General features: G+C 41.8%; 1 protein-coding gene across 9 annotated transcripts in view; it reads right to left on the minus strand.

Moving 5' to 3' along the window:
• OPTN (optineurin) overlaps positions 1-18,290 on the minus strand; it is a 41,447-nt gene that overhangs the window by 15,732 nt on the left and 7,425 nt on the right. For 3 of the 9 annotated variants that reach the window (XM_037889304.2, XM_037889300.2, XM_037889303.2), the window contains 7 exons: positions 16,459-16,661; positions 12,790-12,960; positions 11,294-11,373; positions 10,074-10,208; positions 8,222-8,312; positions 2,595-2,710; positions 1,572-1,721 (listed from right to left, as the gene is read on the minus strand). In XM_037889304.2, coding sequence (XP_037745232.1) covers positions 1,572-1,721; positions 2,595-2,710; positions 8,222-8,312; positions 10,074-10,208; positions 11,294-11,373; positions 12,790-12,960; positions 16,459-16,661 — 946 coding nt within the window. The remainder of the gene's footprint in view (positions 1-1,571; positions 1,722-2,594; positions 2,711-8,221; positions 8,313-10,073; positions 10,209-11,293; positions 11,374-12,789; positions 12,961-16,458; positions 16,662-18,290) is intronic. The other 6 variants (XM_043552843.1, XM_043552826.1, XM_043552833.1 and 3 more) reach the window with 3 other exon arrangements.

Here is an 18,290-nt window from a genome sequence, read left to right on the forward strand (position 1 = left end):
CATTTGGGTTGCTTCCTCTAAAGCAGGGGTTCTCAAACTTTATTGGACTGTGACCCCCTTCAAACAACAAAAATTACTATGTGACCCCAGGAAGGGGCCTAAGCCTGCCCAAGCCCCTGCTACCCTGGGAGGAGGAAGCCTGAGCCCTGCTGCCCTGGGCTGAGGGAGGGGGGCAAAGCCTGGGTCTTCAGCCCAGGCAGGAGGCCTGTAACTTGGGCCCTGCCATCCAGGACTGAAGCCCTCAGTTGTCAGCTTTGGCCCTGGGTAGTGGGGCTTGGGCTTTGGCCCCAGGCTCCAGCAAGTCTAATGCCAGCCCTGGCGACCCCATTAAAATGGGGCTGTGACCCACTTCGGGGTTCTAACCCACAGTTTGAGAACCGCTGCTCTAGAGCGCTGTGCTCATGACCAGAGAGCATCCAGTAACAATGTGAACATGTCTACAAACATTTGAGAGTATCCAGGATACTGTCTTGTTCCTACCAGAGTAATGCTCAGTTCCCAAGCCTTTCCTTAATGTAACTATGTTCAAGCCCTACATATAACTGATTGCGGCTCTTGGGTCCAAGGAAGTGACAAATTAGGGAATGCTCAGGAGAGCCAATTATAATCCAACTGATCTGCCTTGGTACTGAAATGCCTGGTAGACCTAGAGATACCTGGTCAGTATCTGCAAGCATAAACTGCTTGTCTTGACTTTCAAGGCCCTTCACAGCCTATCCTAAAATTTGCATCTATGTATGTCAGACAGGAGTAGTTCAGTTTTATGGCTGGTCACCTGTAGCCATCATTTGGATGTAACCATCAGAGGGAACGTTCCTCAGATTTATCCTTAAAAAAGAATTCAGCTGTTTCTTCATTTGGTTTACAAAAGAAAGTGGAGAAAATGCTTACTGTGTAACAACCTGGGGAAATTAAACTTAGTCCAGGCAAGTGAAATTACTAACTGGCTGCCAGACAAAACTACCAACCTGCAGAAATTCCTGCTGATTGGGAGATGGGCTCCATGCTGGGGACAGCATATGGGTAACTAGCCAAGTGCAGTCTTACCCACAATGCAGTTTTGAATGTTTGTGCAGCTCCATAGGAAGAATTTAGTAAAATACGGTAACACTTTTCCTAGCCTATCCATTTCTTCCCCTTTTGTAGGGAAAAAGCCAAGATGGGAAGCCAGTTTACATTTGTCCTCAGGCTAGACACAGTAAGTTAATGTACCCAATGTTTGAAGGCAGGGATCAGTTTAGATCTGCAACATGTCCCTGAGACAGCAAAGTACAACTTGTATACAGCTAGAGAAGGGCACAAGTCAGAGGTTAGAGCTGGGATTTCCCCCAAAGGTTGGGGCTCTTTGAATACGAAGATCCACTTTGGACCTATTGTAGAGAGAGGTTTGAACTGTCAAAACTTTGATAAACTGAGGCTATCTCTACAAGCTCAATTTAATGTGCAGGGGGGAGGGGGGAGTGTGTGCACATAGTCACATCTGAGATTCAGTTACTCCTTGGACACAGTACCATAAATTCTCACCCACCTGACCTATCTCTTTGTAAGGTTCAAAATCTTGTCGCACTCACTTTTCTTCCTCCGTTTTGGCTTGTTCCAGTTTGAGCTCTGACTGCATGCTCTCCACCTGAAGCTCCAGCTTTTTAATGCTATATAGGAGCTGCTGCCTCTCATCCAAATCTGCGGAAGTAGCAGAGTTTTTTCTTTCAAGTATCTGACACCTGACAAAAAGGAAGGAGAGTGGTTATCTTTCCTATCTCCCTTTCTTGATGAAAATCATCATGATGGGTATCAGACAAAGAGAACCTACATTCGTGATTAATTTACCCCCAAAGCTTATTTCATGAGACTGAAGGAAAAACCCATGCACAACTGTTTAAAAAAAAAAAAAAAAAAAAAAAAAAGAGGGTGGGGTGGGGATTGAACCATAGGTTTTCCTTAGGTTATATGCTCTCAAAAAGATGGGAATCGTGGCTAAAAGTTTTTTAAAATGGGTGCCGAAAGTGAGGCTCTTACATTCTTTTTTTAAGCACCTAATTAAGTGGCCTGATTTTCAAGTGTGCTGAGAACTCCTGTGAATAATGGTTCAAATTGGACACTTAATTGCTTTTTTTAAGATTGCAAATCCCTTGAAGGAAGGGATTTCATTTATTTTAAAATGCCCTTTCACACCAGGAAGGATTAAATCCTCAGTCTGTAAATCAGGATTCCTGTGGTCTTTCTAACTCTGCTTGATTTGTGGTGGCATCTCAGATCTTGTGAAAGCCACTGAGGACTAGATCCTCAAAGGTATTTTAGGCACTTAACTCCCACTGAAATAAACGGTCAGGTGCCTAAATACCTTTGGATGCTGGGCCTCTGTTTCCCCACCTGTAAAATGAGATTAATACATATCCACTTCTCAGAAGTATCCTAAGGTTTAATCAATCATAATACCTAGCTTTAATATAGTGCTTTTCATAAGTAGGTCTCAAAGCACTAGTTAGTGTTTGTAAAGCTTGTTAAACTCCCCCGATAGAAGGGGTTATGAACATTAAGATTATCATCAGCACAATCAAGCATCTCAGCACAACATTTCCTTTTCTGAGCCTTACTTTTCTTGAAGCCTCTTCTGGATCAGCTCCGCTTCTTTTAATTTAGCATGCGCCTCCTGAAGCTCTTTGAAGAGGGATGACACCTGCAGGTTCAGGGTTTCTATTTCACTACCAACCTGTTAGAAAGGAAGAAAGAGAAAAAAAGTATACTCAGACAATTCAAGATTTGAAAATTGCAAACACTAGACAGCTATATCAGGCAAGAACCATTCTCTTTCTAAACAGAATAGCACAAATCATTCAGCACCAGTAAACTCTGCTCCATAGTGAGATTAATATAAAGATCTTGCAGTTACTGAGCATTCCTAAAGAAAGCAGAGCTGCAATTTTGGGCACCCCAAACTTCTTTAAAATTGTGGGGAAATGGGCAATAACTCAGATAAGAGTATTATTAATTTCCAGTAGTGCCCATAACATGCTAGGCCCTGTCCAGACAGAAAAGGCACCACATCAAAGAGTTCACAATTTAAAGACTATCAAAAAATAAAGATTGAGACTCATAGAAATGTAGGGACGGAAGGGACCTTAAGGGGTCATCTAGTCCAGCCCCCTGTGATGTAAAATAGGCCAAGTAAACCTACACCATCCCTGATGGCTGTTTGTCCAACCTGTTCTTAAAATCCTTCAATGACTGGGATTCCACAATCTTCTTTGAAAGCCTATTCCACTGCTTAACTATCCTTATAGTTATAAAGTTTTTCCTAATATCTAACCTAAGTCACCTTTTGCTGCAGACTACTTCTGGCCAACCCTCAGGGGACATGGAGAGCAATTGATCACGGTCCTCGTTTTAACATCCCCGAACATATCTGAAGACTTATCAGCTCCTCACCCATGTCCTCTTTTCTCAAGATTAAGCGCACCCCCCCCCCTTTTTTTTAAGCATGTCCTCTTAAGTCAGGTTTTCTAAACTTTTTATCATTTTATGGCTCTCCTCTGGGCTCTCCCCAATTTGTAGAGCAAAGTGGCTTGAGTTAGTGACTGACCACCTCTTATAAATACAATGCAATGTTAGTTTAGATATCTCTTTGAAACAAAGTTATTCCCAAGTACCCCTCAAACTTGCTATCCTCAGTCAGATGTTTTCATGTAGGCATCACAGCAGAAACAGAACATCAGGAGGGACTTCAATGTAGAGAGGTTAGGTGCCAACCGGAACTACAATCCTCCCAATTACCAGTTCTGAATCACTAAATAGCATGTCTCCTTCCATAGTAGGGGCAGAAACTGAGGATATAGGGAGTGTTTATATTTTATTAGATACCTATATTAAAAAACCCCAAACAGCCCCCAATCTAAGCCAGTCTTATACAGCACATCTTCGTACCACGATAGGAAGCCTTCAGTTCTGACATTTTAAAAGGATGAATGGAATGAAGTTAATATTTATTTCTGGATTCTTGTGGGATCAGCAGCACAAGTAGAGAAAGTGAATAAAGAAGGTACTGGGGGTAGCCGTGTTAGTCTGTATCCACAAAAACAATGAGGAGTCCGGTGGCACCTTAAAGACTAACAGGTTTATTTGGGCATAAGCTTTCATGGGTAAATAACCCTTCTTTATTCATCTGAAGAAGTGGGTTATTTACTCCTTCACATAACACAAGAACCAAGGGGTCACCCAGTGAAATTAATAAGCAGCAGGTTTAAAACAAACAAAAGGAATTGTGTCTTCAGATGACGCACAGTCAACCTGTGGAACTCCTTGCCGGGGTTATCATAAAGGCCAAAAGTATAACAGGGTTCAAAAAAGAATTAGACAAGTTCCTGAAGGATAGGTCCATCAATGGCTATTAGCCAAGATGGTCAGAGATGCAACTCCATGATCTGGATGTCCATAGCCTCTGATTTCCAGAAGCTGGGAGGGGACAGGGGACGGATCACTTGATTGCCTGTTCTGTTCATTCTCTCTGAAGCATGTGGTAGAGTCCTACAGTGGGACTGGGATCCCACAGGACCTGGTGCCATAATAGCGAGAGCAGGTAAAATGTATTTTGTTGTGAGTGGGATTGGGTGGGCTAAAAAAGCAGACTGTAGTAATTTGCAGTCAAACACTAAATCTCTCGTCAGTTTGTTAAAGAGTTTCAGCAATGTAAAGCAAGTTTTGTTTTTTTTAAATAAAGGTTTTAATACTTAAATTTAAACAAGGGATAGAAAGATTTTATTTCTATTATAACAGGAGTTAAAGTATTTTTTTACATGGTTTAAGCAAGATTTGTTTTATTCTTTTAGTGGTAAAAATTTTATCTGAATTCTGTATAATAAAATATATTAACAGACTATTTATTTTTAGAAGCATGGGGGAAATCTGTCTGTCTTGCAGGATCCAAGGTTTTTGTGGGTGGGAAGAAAAAATGGAAGAAACAATGCAGGAGTGGGTGGGAGTAGGTATTGCAGGGCAGGATGGGAGCAGGATTAAAAAAATTGTCCTATGCAGAGCTCTAGCACCTAGCATTGGCCACTTCTGGAACAGAGAATACTCGGCTAGATGGACTATTGAGCTGAACCAATATGGCCACTTTTACGTTCGTATGTTATGTTCTTTACCCAGAAGAGAAGGAAAAGGATTTCTAGCAAAACTGCATATATCTGCAACAGATTATCCCCACCATGAGAATCTCTGCCTCCAGGCTCTCTCATTATGGCTTCAAACCACTTGTAAATTATTTAGACAAAATATATCTGAAGTTAATGAGAAATAATTTGTTTCCCCTCCACCCCCAAAATTTGTTGTAATGAAAACGCATATGCAAAAATGAAGCAATCTCACATAATTAAAACAAAACACTGATTTGAATTAGTCAGCTGTCCACATTATTGCAAGCCAAGTTCAGTGCCTGGTATCAGAAGATAACTTCTTCAAAAACTCATGGTGATGAATCCATGGGTCAGTCACCAACAAAACCAGCACCATTCAGGATCTGCATTTGGACAAGATGTGTATGCTGCACCAATACCTGATTTAAATCCAGATTCAGCCCCCTCATAACACAGCTCATCCTCACACACTACTCAACATAACACAAACTGAGCAAAATCCTAGAAGACAAAGGAAAGAGCTGCAGCAGTTGTGTTCCCCTCCAACTTCAGAAGCAGAAGATACTCCAGACCCAAATCCTTAGAATTGTTCCACATGGTCTCTGAAGCTAAGGACAAGAGAAATCTAGGACTCTTGCTGGTCTGCAGACTTCTAAACACAGACCCTGCAGATTTCCTGGAGGAGCAACTGGACCTGCTACCTAGTATGGCAGTTAAAAATGCCCAATTTAATTGTCTCTAGTTACTGTGACTTCCACAAACACCAACACATCATAATATCACAGATCCTCAGGTGCATGGAAACCATGAGATTCAAATTAACTCACTCCAGCCCCATGCAACCAGCCTGGCACATACTGGATTGGATCTTCATTCTTGCAGTAGACACCTTTAAGTTTTCAGCCATCTTAAAAGGCTCTCTCATTTCATCCAAGGTGCTGACAAGCTGGTAGAACACTAATCATTTACTGATGACTGCCATTGACTCCTATGACCTACTGAAACCACGATGGTTCACAAGCGACATCAGATGAAGCACAAGGCCGGAACACAGGCGGTGTAAGACCCACTCCAAATCCATCCATGAGCAGCACAATCCCACTTCCAAAACAAAAGCAAAGAACATTTTACTCCTCTGCCATCACAGCTACAAAACAGCTACCAGCAGCTGACTCCAAGACCCAAGCACCAGCCACCAAAGGAGCTCTCTTTTTAATTTGCAGAAAATCAAATACTAGAGGAACTTGCCATGGCAGCAAACTGAGAAGCAGCCCAGACAGTATTAACCACTCCTTACAGAAAACAGTTAGGCCCTAACTCATGCACAATAAAGTGCTGGAAGCCCTTGGAAACATTTGAATGCTGTGCTTTGTCACTGGTGAACACCAGTGAAGATCAAGTACTCCCATTAGCACTGGGCACAGTCAACACAGTCTTCTGAGAAGCAACTCTGCCATCCTCATTGCAAAATGCAATAGCCCAATCCTCAACAAAACCCCAACACTTAGCGCAGACTACCTCTCCAACACCTGCCTCCGAACAGGAAAGTAACGACAGGCAAACTCCAGCATCATGTGACCTCTCAACTTCTTGAAAACTTCAAGACCAGGGGACAGCACAGCCACAACCTTAGCGGCATTTTAAGACAACTCTCCTCCTAACAATTGACGAAGGCCATCTCCAAGCTGCTGCTGACCCATGTACATGACACAGCTGGAGAAGATGGTACAGCACTGCAACAGCTGCAGTCTTCCCTCTCACACCAGACTCAGTGGTGATGGGCAACTGCTCCTGGTCCCCAAGGGCTCTCACCTGCATAGTCTCCAAAAGATCCACCCTGCTCTCCTGGCCCCCTACAACATCTGCATTGGTGAGAAGCTGCTTGGGGAGTTGGTGAAACAACAGAAGCTCTGCTGCCAACAATATATTGAGAAAACCCAGCTGTACACTTCATGTTTTCACAGATGCAGCCAGCACAGTCATAAGTATGTCACAATGCCTACATCTGGATTAAGGGTATCTGACTCAACCTGAACCCAGACAAGACTGAAGTAGTCAGAAGAGGAAAATACTTGAAGAAATTTGCTGGGACATCTTCCACTCTGTTCATCAGACTGGTATGGAGAGGTAGTTTGCCTGGGACACCCACCATCCCCTAAATGACCAGGCAGTATCAGTGGCTGGGACTCCCCTTCAAGTGGTTTGTGGCAGCAAACTCCTGCCCCCCACCCCCCCCAAAAAAAACCAAATGAAAAACCAACCACACACACCACCACCTTCTTCCACCTTCAGCTGCTACAATCCTCTACCCCTTCTTCCTTGAAGATCTAGCCCCAATAATCCACGTTTGTCACCTTCAGACTTGATTACTATAATTCACTGTACTTGTGGCTAAACATTTGAGCAACAGAGAAGCCAACTTATGCAGATACAACTGCCAGCCACTGTGGGCTTACTACTTTGTTCTCCATTGGCTCCCACCATCAGTTCAAGACCTTAATTCAAAGGATTAAGACCCAGTTATATCTGCAACTGCATCTATGTCCAAGACAGTTGTGCTCCTCCATGGCAATGAACTCACCAAAATCAGGGGGAAAAATACATTAATGCTAGGAGAGAAATAACCCCCATCCAAACATGGATTCAGGCCTGAACTCTGAGGCTAGGGTCGGTGTTTTACACCGCACTGCCAGTGGATTGTGGCCCAAGACATGGGAGGATTACTCCAAAATAAAGAGATCCTCTGTGGGCATAAAAGATCCTATGTCACTCCTTTGTGCCCTGTTTAGAGGGCATGGTCAAGGTAGTTGGGCATGAGTGTGACTCCATTATGTCCTACTGATTCCTGGCTGCAGCTAACTGCTTCCTGGGGCTATTGGTAGTTTGTGTAATTTAGAACACCCTTCAGGAGAACCAGTCCAGGATCAGAGGAGCGTGGAGTTCACCTTTGTATCTTCCTCTTGAACTTTGCCCAATTCTTCTCAGGTGCAGCCAAAGGGCTGGACCCTTGTATCATTAACACTAATCTTGCCTGCCCCCAACAAGTTCTTTGTAGTTGCTCAAAATCATGTCCCCAGATGACTGCTACGTACTCTCTTTGCACTTTCATCCTCTTCTTTTGCCCATTCCGTTTGAGTTCCAGTCTCCAGATAATCAGCCACTTCCTTCTCCAACTTCGATAGCCTGAGAAACATAAGGAGTCAATGATGATAGTTTCAACACACATTCAGTATGAGATAATGAGCATTTTAAAAAAGTGGGAGCATTCAGAGACCATATGCTATTGCTGTATATATTATTCTAACATTAACATTTCCCGTATAAGTCAGAATTAAATATATATATTTTATATATAAGCACACAGTGAAATATGAAGATATGTCCAGAAGCTGATTTATTTTTTTGGATTCGCCTACATACCTTGCCCTTACTTCATTTTATATATAAACTTGTAGGTCTTTATTTTCATGGTACAGGAATAAAGGTGGGATTCAGCTGTAATGATCATTGTTCATAGTGATCATGTCACAGTACAAATGAAAGCTACTTTCCAAAAATCTTTTTCTATGGGTATGGATGCATCTGTCCCTTGTGTCTCTTGGAAGTTGGGAACACAATCAGAAATATTAATTCTGAATCTATTTTTTCCTTTGAGGTTTTCAAATGGTAAGGAGAATTTCACACTTTTCTGAGGATACATCTACACTGCAAATTAAGGTGCAAATTATATTGTGGGTAGGTACACCCATACTAGCTTTAATATAGCAGCATGGACTCCAGTGTGGGCTAACAACCTGAGTACATAGTGCCCCAGGCAGGCTTTTACTGGGGCAGTTAGCCTATGCGGCAACCTGTGACAACTGCGTCTTCACTGCTATTGTTACCTGTGCTGGCCAGGTTAAAGCCGGCATGGGTACACCTGCCAACACTACAAAAAAACAACTTAAACTACTGAGTAGACATACCCTGAGGATATGTCGACGCTGCTATTAACACCCTCGGCTCGCCATGTCAGCCTGAGGGGCTCTGGCCATGGAGCTGTTTAATTGCGGTGTAGATATTTGGGCTCAAGCTGGAGGTGTTTAATTGCATGGTGTTTAACTGTAGTGTAGACATATCTAGAAAGTAATTTGGCTATTGGCAAAGCTTGTTATCACTTCTAGGAAGGCTGTTTAGAATCATTATGTGACTGATTTGCACTGGTATAGTGTCTACTCCAAACAGATCTCACGCTGTCCTTGCAAAATGGAAATTGTGGAACAGCTTCGGCTCACACCAGTGAAATTCCAGTAACTTGAACAGTTACTTCCAATTTACACCAATGTGACTGAGCTTATGCAGGTCTCATCTGGGACATTCACTTTAGGTATCTGGAATTAAATTTATTTTAGGCATTTCTAAGGAGCTATCACAAATGATATATCTGAGAGTCTCAAACTTTAAAGAATTAAAGCCCTGTGAAGAAACTTATTATTATTCACACTATATAAAATTTGACTTGCCCAAGGTCCCATAGAAAGGACATCACACCATGAGAATATTTCATTGGAAAACTGCAGAGACAGTGCATGAGCAATTCATGAGCTAAAATGTTCTCAAATATCCATCACACCATTTCACTTCAATTTTGGGAAACTGCAAGCCCAGAGGGGGCAACGGGAAAAGGTCCTGAACTGCTGTGTGTTGAGAATTAAGAGAACAGGAGTAGAAAATAGAAGAGGAGAACCTGTGATTTACCACTCCCATGGCTACAATAAAGGAGTCATTATGAGATAAATATCGGTCAATGCACAGCAGCATGTACTACAGCCTGTATACTACTGTCAACATCATATTGACATTTGAGCTTGTCCCTGTCTACCCACGGGTTTGGTAGCTTTGGCTGAAATGGCTCTGATGGATAATGGTTGCAATTCAAAATACTTGTTACCATCTATTTTATACCTCTCCTTGTGTTCTTGAAGTTCCTTTTCAAGGCTCTCTCTCATCTGAGTCTCATTTCTAAGGCAACAAAGAAGTTGGCTAACAGTAAGCTCTTCAGATTCCAAATTCTTTGGTTCATCCACAGATCTGCTCCTGCTTTGATCAAACATGCTATTAATACAGGTGATTCAAATTAATTTTTACAGTCCACCATTCGCCCAGCTGAATGCCAAGATTTTCAGAAGTGACTAGTGATTCTGGATGCTCAACTTGACACTTTATAGGGACCACATTTTCAGAAATTGTTGAGAACCAGCTCTCTGAAAGTCAGGCCCCATTAGAGTGTCTCAAGTTGGACACCCAAAAAATGAGTCTTGCCAAAAGGCTAAAACAGTGGCATCCCATGATCCTCAAGATCTGGCTCCATGACCATGAGTGCAGTTCTTGCTTCAAGCACCACTTCAAAAACAGCTCACAACAAGAGGGAGGATGTATTTAACCACTTAACTGAGTAGGTCCATGCGAAAAACAGAAATCTGACATTTAAAATATTCACAAGTATATTATGGGTCATTTTGTGGAACCAAAAGTGTTGCTTTTCATGATGGATGTCTTCACAAAATGGCTGTTTTTCCAGTTAAACATGCAAAATTTCACATCTCTCTACAAAACAATTCCCCCCCTACCCCAAAATCCCAACATTACATTTTCATTAAAATTGCCTTATTTTTGAGCCAATAAATCCTGTAGTATTTCACCCCCATAAAGTACTTTTTTAAGTCAGATTATGCTAGTGAAAAACATATTAGTTCATGACATCAAATGTGAGACCTCACTACAAGTAATAGGGAAATTAACTTTCCTGGGATAGGACACAACCTTCCACTCCTTGTGGCTTGGGAGTGTGTGTTTGGGTATTCACTATGTTCATACTCCCCAAATTTTGTGATAGGATGTATAGGAATCACATTATGTGCTACTGAAACGTAGCTAGCATGTCACATGGGATTATCTAAGACAGTCCTTCCTACTAAATTGGGCAGCATCCAAAATGGAAACTTTAATAGTATCAGCTGCCTAAACCTATAAAGAAGTATAAGTTCAGCAAGGAAAAAAGCCTCAGGCATAAAGTTCATGTGAAGATAGAATTGTGGGAGGAGTCTTAAGCAATACATTCTGTTATTTTGGTTTAAAAAAAAATTATATATCTCAAGCTTGAAACAGCACCAGAATCCACATACATGTAGGCAGCTGCGTTGTTGGTCCTTTGGTCATTAACAACATCCTGATTTTCTTTTAAAGCTGCATTTGGTTCTCCTTCCTGTTGGGGATAAAAAGAATATTAGCTTTGACATTTCCAAGTTGTCGCTAGCTAGCGTATTTGCTTTTATTTCATTTACTTTTTGAATAAGAGAAAGCTGAGGAAGAATCACACCATGACAACACAACTACACAAGATTCCAGGGAATAAATCTCACATTTGGAAATTTTAAAAGTTAATATTTAACGTGTACTCTGGCCATCCCATTAGTACAGATCAAATGAGAAGGACAACAGAGGAGCCATCCCTTCCCCCTACAACCTTTTGCCACTAATTTTTTCCCTAGCAAAAAAATCAGAGATCAGGCAGTTGACATGCTCATCAATATCAGAGATGACTTCCAGTACAGGTCTACCAACCACTCATTTGTGGGAAGCCAACAACCTGCCCTCCCATAGGGAATAATTTCTCCCTGCCAATATAGAGCCCAATGCCTTCCTGATTGAATTTTGTAGCCATAATGGGGCATAAGTTGAGCTCACAGCTTGAAGCTTCCCCAGCAACTCTAGAATTCCCCAGTGAGTGAGGGTGAATTAAACCCTTTCAGCCTAACGCAGCGATTGCCCTTCCAGACATGGATCCACTACCATAAAAATGATCAAGAAACTATTGATTTTGTCCATGAAGAAGCCTCCATAGATTCAATGGTGATAGTAGAAGTAGCTCTCTCTGTCTCTAGCACAGAACTTTTGAATATCTAAAATTTGAGCTAAATTGAGTTTGACAGCATCTCTAATTTCTGTCAACAGAAAATGGAACCCTTTCCCTGCCACCAGGAAGGGGGGAGGGGGGAGAAAACCCAAAACCCACACATACAAGTTTCCCCTGAACTAAACACAGCACAAAAGTGAACCTGTGGTATGCAATGCCTGCTCCAGGCATCTGCCTGGAGTGGTGTCAGCGCAGTGTGGAAGAAACAGACTGAACAGGAGAGAATGGAGAACAGAAGCGCCATTAGTTCTCCAGCCCTCACTCACACACGCATAAGGGTCCTCATTACTATAGGAGAAAGTAGACAAAAATCCCTTTAAAGAATAATCCCCAGAGGAAAGTCAACTATTCAAAAAAAAAAAAAAAAAAAAAAAAAAAAACCCACAAACCAGTATGTTATTCACTCATGCACTTCTGTGCAACCTGTGTTGCTGCTATTAGGGCTGGGGTTGCTAGCCCCCCTCTCAAAGTGGCATACAGTCTTTTCAACACATTGCACAGGGACTGAGCTGCGCATTTACCATTACAGGAAACTGCACTGCTAAATCCCTCATGGATCTCACAGAAATTTGCCCTCAAAAATATCCTGTCTGAACCACAAAAACTTTTCAGATTGTGCTTTCCATACTCTTCCTGCAATAGGCCAACTGATACTTCTTGAAGCAAAAATATGGTGCTGTTAATGGTTTGTTCCCAATAACTTACACTCATTCTGATCTCAACAAAAGAGTCCTCTGTCGACGGGACATTGAGTTTGAGCTGTAGTTCTGAAACAATGGCAAGCAGATCTGCCTTCTCAGCCTGGAGCCGCACCACCTGGGTCTTCAGCTGCTTAGTTTCCTGGGTCATTTCCTCCCTAAGGACTGTGCAGTTCCCCTGGGAAAGATGTAAAATGCACACCATATTAGCCAACCAAACAGATATCCAAAGCTACCCAAGCAGAAGTGCTGAGGCAAAAACAACACAACAGCATCCCAAACAGCCTCACAACCATTAGGTATACACAGAAAAAGTCAGTGAATAAACTATTAAAATTTGCTCTGATCAAACTGTATTAAACTAAGTTATCAAATAACGCAATGATCTCCTGCAAGGCTGGAGCCCAGTTTTGAAATATGCACCTGATTCTCCTCAACACTGCCCTAAACCAGTAGCAACTCCACTCAAGTCAGCAGAGCTACGCTGGTGTAAGCAAGAGGAGACTCAAGCTCATTAAGCCCAGTTCTCCCCTATCTGCACTGCAAGAACAAACTGTGTTTTAAGTTAACCATGCCAGGGAGACAAATGTGTTTTCACCAGGTCCTTCATTACGGTAAATTCCATAGTGCCGACAGGACTATTTTAAATAAGTGGACAATACAGTGTGGAGGCCATGTAAATAGGTAGACTCTAAATCCAATCTCTTTGTTCCTCATTCCCCACCATTGACTCCAACACTCTAAGCCCCAATCCCCACCAGTCTCTCCTTGGACTTAGAACTATTCCCTCTCCTGTGTCCCCCCTTCTTCCTCACTTCTCTTTCTCCAACTCATCTGGGATCCTACCTCCTCTCTTCCTGGAATCTCTGCAAATGCCCTTCTGTCTGCCCCTTTCCCTACAATCTCTCCCCCTGTTCCCCTTCTCTTTGCTGAAGGCTCTCTCTTCACATCTGCGATTTCCCCCATCGCTTCTTCCAAATCTCTCCCTCCTATCTCTTCCTCGGAAAGCCTCTCCAAATCCCCCCAGTCTCCCCACATCTTGCCCAGAGTCTCTTCTCCCTCCTCGGGGCGGGGGGGGATTTGAGAACCCCTTTTTTTGGCTTCTACTTAACCATTAAGCTCCAGTTTCCACCCCTCCCTATGGCGACTTGCTCAACTCCCAATCCTTCCCCTTGAGTTTGTCTCCCTCTGCCCCAGCTTTTTCCCTCCTGCCCTCTGCACTGCCACTATGAGTTCTGGGCAACCCCCCCTCAGTCTCCTCCATTCCCTTCTATGCTGCATCTTTTGCCCCAGTTCCTTCCCCACCCCACTATACCTTCCCCAGCTCCTAAAGTTTTGCCATGCTGGCATCTGCTCTGGTGCTGCCACTCCTCATATAGCATCTCCTCCACCTCTTGTTGCCTCTGATTTTGTGTTCAGACCAGGAGGGGAAGTAGCCTTATCACAGCCCTTGCTGGCAAGAAGGCAGAAGTGTAGGGGTTTTTCCTCTCAAAGCCATTCTGAGTGCTAGTATTTATAGCCTGTGAAGGCCTGAGGATGGATCTGTGATTCATCAGTAGCTGAAACTGTGTGGGCACATGAGGTCACCTAACGAGCAGCAAGTGGCTATGATGTATTTTATTTAAGAAAATGCTAAAGTAAAAAGATAGGATTCAAAGTGGCACTGAGGAGTTAAATAAAGTTCATCTTAAATAAGGGACTGTTTCATATTCTCTCTCTGAAGAGAATTTAGGTTACAATCAGGACAATTCCTGAAAAGGGAAAATAGTCTTGGCTTAAGTGATATTGTCAGGCTAGAAATCACAAACAGTAATAAGTGTCCTTGCCTAGGTCACCACCACAAGAGATTCTTAACCCTGAAGAAAAAAAAAAAAATCTAGTCTTACTTCTTGAATTTCTTTGTCACTTTGATGTTTTCATGCCCTGGCAAAAGCTGCAAGATTTATTTTGCAAATCCTGCAGTTAGTTGTTGGTTTGCTTTTTTGAACAGAGTTTTTACAGGAAACAAAAGAAAATATTAAAAGAAAAACATCTCTCTTTGTGGCAGGCTTTGCAAAAAAAATTAATTTGGCGCAAAGTTTGACCTGACAGCATCACTTTAAAGAGGGGTTTTGAGAAACTAGTTTAACATACTGTGAATTAAAAAATGAACAGTTTTTCCTCCCTTAGAGCTCATCAAGGTCTAGACAGACAAACTCCTGGGCCTGCCAAGGGCCCCAATAACTTCTGCCTATGTAGAATTCATTGCAGGATCAGAATCTTAGACCCCATGTTAGACCAGAGTCCTAACTCCCGCTTCGTTTTTTCTGTCTAAAAGATGCTCTCATTCTTTTTACAAGAGGTTTGTCCTTTTCTGATTTGATCATCCTCCTCTATTCTACCCTAAGGTGATTTCTCTCTTCCCTCCGTTTCCCCATACACCCCACTCCTTTGGGGCTGGAAGACAAAGAGAGAGTCCTGCCCACCAGTCAAATGCAGAAAAGCATATTTCAGAGGGCAAACAGGTCACAGAGTGAATTTGTGGACATCAATCTTTGAATGCCAGTGAGATGTCAGCTTTGAATTTGAATGAACATAAGAACTGCCAGATTGGATCAGATCTGTAGCTCATCTAATACAAATTAATAATAATAAACAACTAGTATCCTGCAACATTGGCTAGCACTAGATGCTTCAAAGGAAGGTGCAAGAAGCCCCTTAGTAGGCAGATGGGCGATAAACTGCCCCTATGAAGCTCTCATCTTAATCCCTAACAGTTGGTTTAAACCCTGAAGTATCAATTTTAAATAAACGTTCTACATTTCAAATAAACGTTCTACACCTGAAGGTGCAAATATATCTCCACATGCATATCCCAGTACAAACCTTAAATAGGTTTTTTCAATATAGGCATCCTGCATGACAATACATGCAAGTCAATGTTGCCAAGCTACTAGATAGCTACCTCAGGGGGCAGAGTTGGCACTAGGCATAAGCAGACCTAGCAATTACTTAGGACCCTGAGCAGCTCAAGAGGGCCGCCTGTATGTGGGGAGGGGGCAACAATATTCCTGCTTAAGGCACCCCAATGAGCTAGCACCACCTCCTACCCTGTTTCAAACCACGCAGTTACAAAGCAACTTTTCCCATTACTTAGAGGGATGCAGACACACAGTTTAGAATGACTCAAAATATAGGTACTGCAGACCAGAGATGCATTTGGCCCAATATGAACAAGAGTATTTTTATGACTTAAAAAAAAAAGTTAGATGGAAATAGTGGGAAGGGTTTCTGGTGGGGTTTTGTTTTTTGCATTTAAACTTCCCCCTGTAACAATGGAAGCCCAAACGCAAGAGCACTAAACTAAACTAGGAAAAAAAGAAGGAAAAAAACTAACTAGGAAAAAAAATGAAACCAAAAGAGAAACATGACTAACAGAACAGAGAATGAAAAGTGAATGAGATGTCCGAAGTTCAGTTTTAATTCTCTCAGCTGTGGCCTGATTTCTCAAATCTCCTGGAAGTCAGTTACCTTTGGAAAAAAATCAGTCCAATGATTTCCATTATGATACAAACCCTCTAAAGTAAAAACAAAACAAAAAAATGGAAAAAAACATTAAAAAAATACAGTGTAATAAAGAGATACGAATGCTCCTCCCATTAAAAAATAAAAAGCTGATGGGCCACTTTTTATTTACCATTTCAGACCCCACCTCTTTCTCTTTTAAGCTTTGAAGTTGTTTCTGCAGCTCTTCGTTTTCAAGGCACTTGACTTGCAAGTAATGTTTAGCTTCTTTGAACTTGGACTCGTAAAACTCCCGCTCCTCCTTCTGTTTCTCTCGCCACACAGAAAGCTCCTCATACCGATCCTTCATAGCTTGGTTATGTATCTTCATGGCTTCTACAGAGTGTTCAGAAACAACATATGAACAGATACTAATCCCTTGCCAGAGAAATAGGAAAGTGAGCCAGGCCAGTGACAATGTTCTGCACAGAAGAGCAGGGTATTTCTATTTAGATGGTCAGCTATCTGGGATAAGGACTCTCTCACTATAGGTTTGTTGTATCTAGCACAATGGGGTGCTGATCTTGTTTGGGGCCCTCTAAAAAAACAGTATTGCCATAACACTAAATTACCTGTCCATGGTCTCTGAATCTCTTGGGTTACCACTAGATCACCACTTACCAGTGAGGCATGACTTGCTTCTCCACTGCCTTTCATACTGTGCAGGTATAAATGACTTTACAAGATACAAGACAGGGGAGAATCAGACCATACTCTTGAGCCTCACTGGAAAATCCTGGCTACACGTTTACATAAATACAGTCTGAATATTCAAAACCTAAGATATTTTAGGATCCAATTAAGCGCTCAGATACCCAGGCAATTTCCATTGACTTGAGTGACAATAACATGTAGAGGCCAGTGCTGATCCTTATTTAAATAAAGAGCGATCTAGCTAAAGGAAATTAAAGAGCTTTGGGGCCACCACACAAAATGTCAGACTCAGTCAGGGATCATACATTCTAACATCCACAAAAAAAAAAAAAAAAAGTCACTGAATTTAAAAGACACGCTGTCAATCTGAAAGCCACATCTCTGTCTGAAAGTGTTACAAGTTATACCGATGCTTACTATGGCTGAAAGTGGTTTGCTATATTATTTCCCTGTTTGATTAGATGCAAAGTGCTGTTAAACACACAAAGTAAACAGCCTCATTGCTGTCCTGTACATAGAGATTTTTTCCCTTGGTGAGAAGACTTTTATAAACATCATGAATTTGTGGGGATATACAATTATAAAGGGCTCTGACAAATCAATTAAAATATTTCAGGTCAGAGCCACTTTAAAGACTCACTTCTTTCAGGGTTACTGGATTTCAAACACAATGTACTTTTCTTTAGCTTCCAATAGTAAAGCGTGCTGGAGCTGTAATATACACGGAAGACTATTTCTTCTTCTGGTATAAATCCACTGAAGACAATGGAGCTATGCCAGTTTACATGAGCGGAGAGTTTGGTCCTGAAACTTTACTTCATATGGTATTGGACTGCCCAGCTGGTATTGAAAAGATACTAATAAACTTATTCTATACATTGCTTCCCAGACCACGAAAGATACCCTTGGCTTTACATCCTAGAGGACCTAATGACTCTGGAAATCTCTGACAGCTGTAAAAATAAGAGCTCTTACAGCTAAAAAGGTGGTACTCAGTTAATGAGCAGCATTAGTGATGTTGCATCTACAGAGATGACATCTTACAAGATGCAAGACAAATGGTAGGTGTGTGCAGATATTTGGTCTTCATTTTTTAACCTCTGATGAATTATATATGTTGCTCTAGCTTTCCATTTGCCCTAAGATCTGTCCAAGAGAGCTCTCTTAGTTTATCTCAACATAATTCCTATGTATAGTATTGATTTAAGGCTCTGAAATGTATCCCTTCATGTAACCCATTAATTAGTATGCAAGATTATTAATAATTCTTATAGCACTAATCTAAATTTTAAATACAGAATGTTGTTTTGA

Source organism: Chelonia mydas, chromosome 1, assembly GCF_015237465.2.
Source record: "Chelonia mydas isolate rCheMyd1 chromosome 1, rCheMyd1.pri.v2, whole genome shotgun sequence".
Taxonomy (NCBI): Eukaryota; Metazoa; Chordata; order Testudines; family Cheloniidae; genus Chelonia; species Chelonia mydas.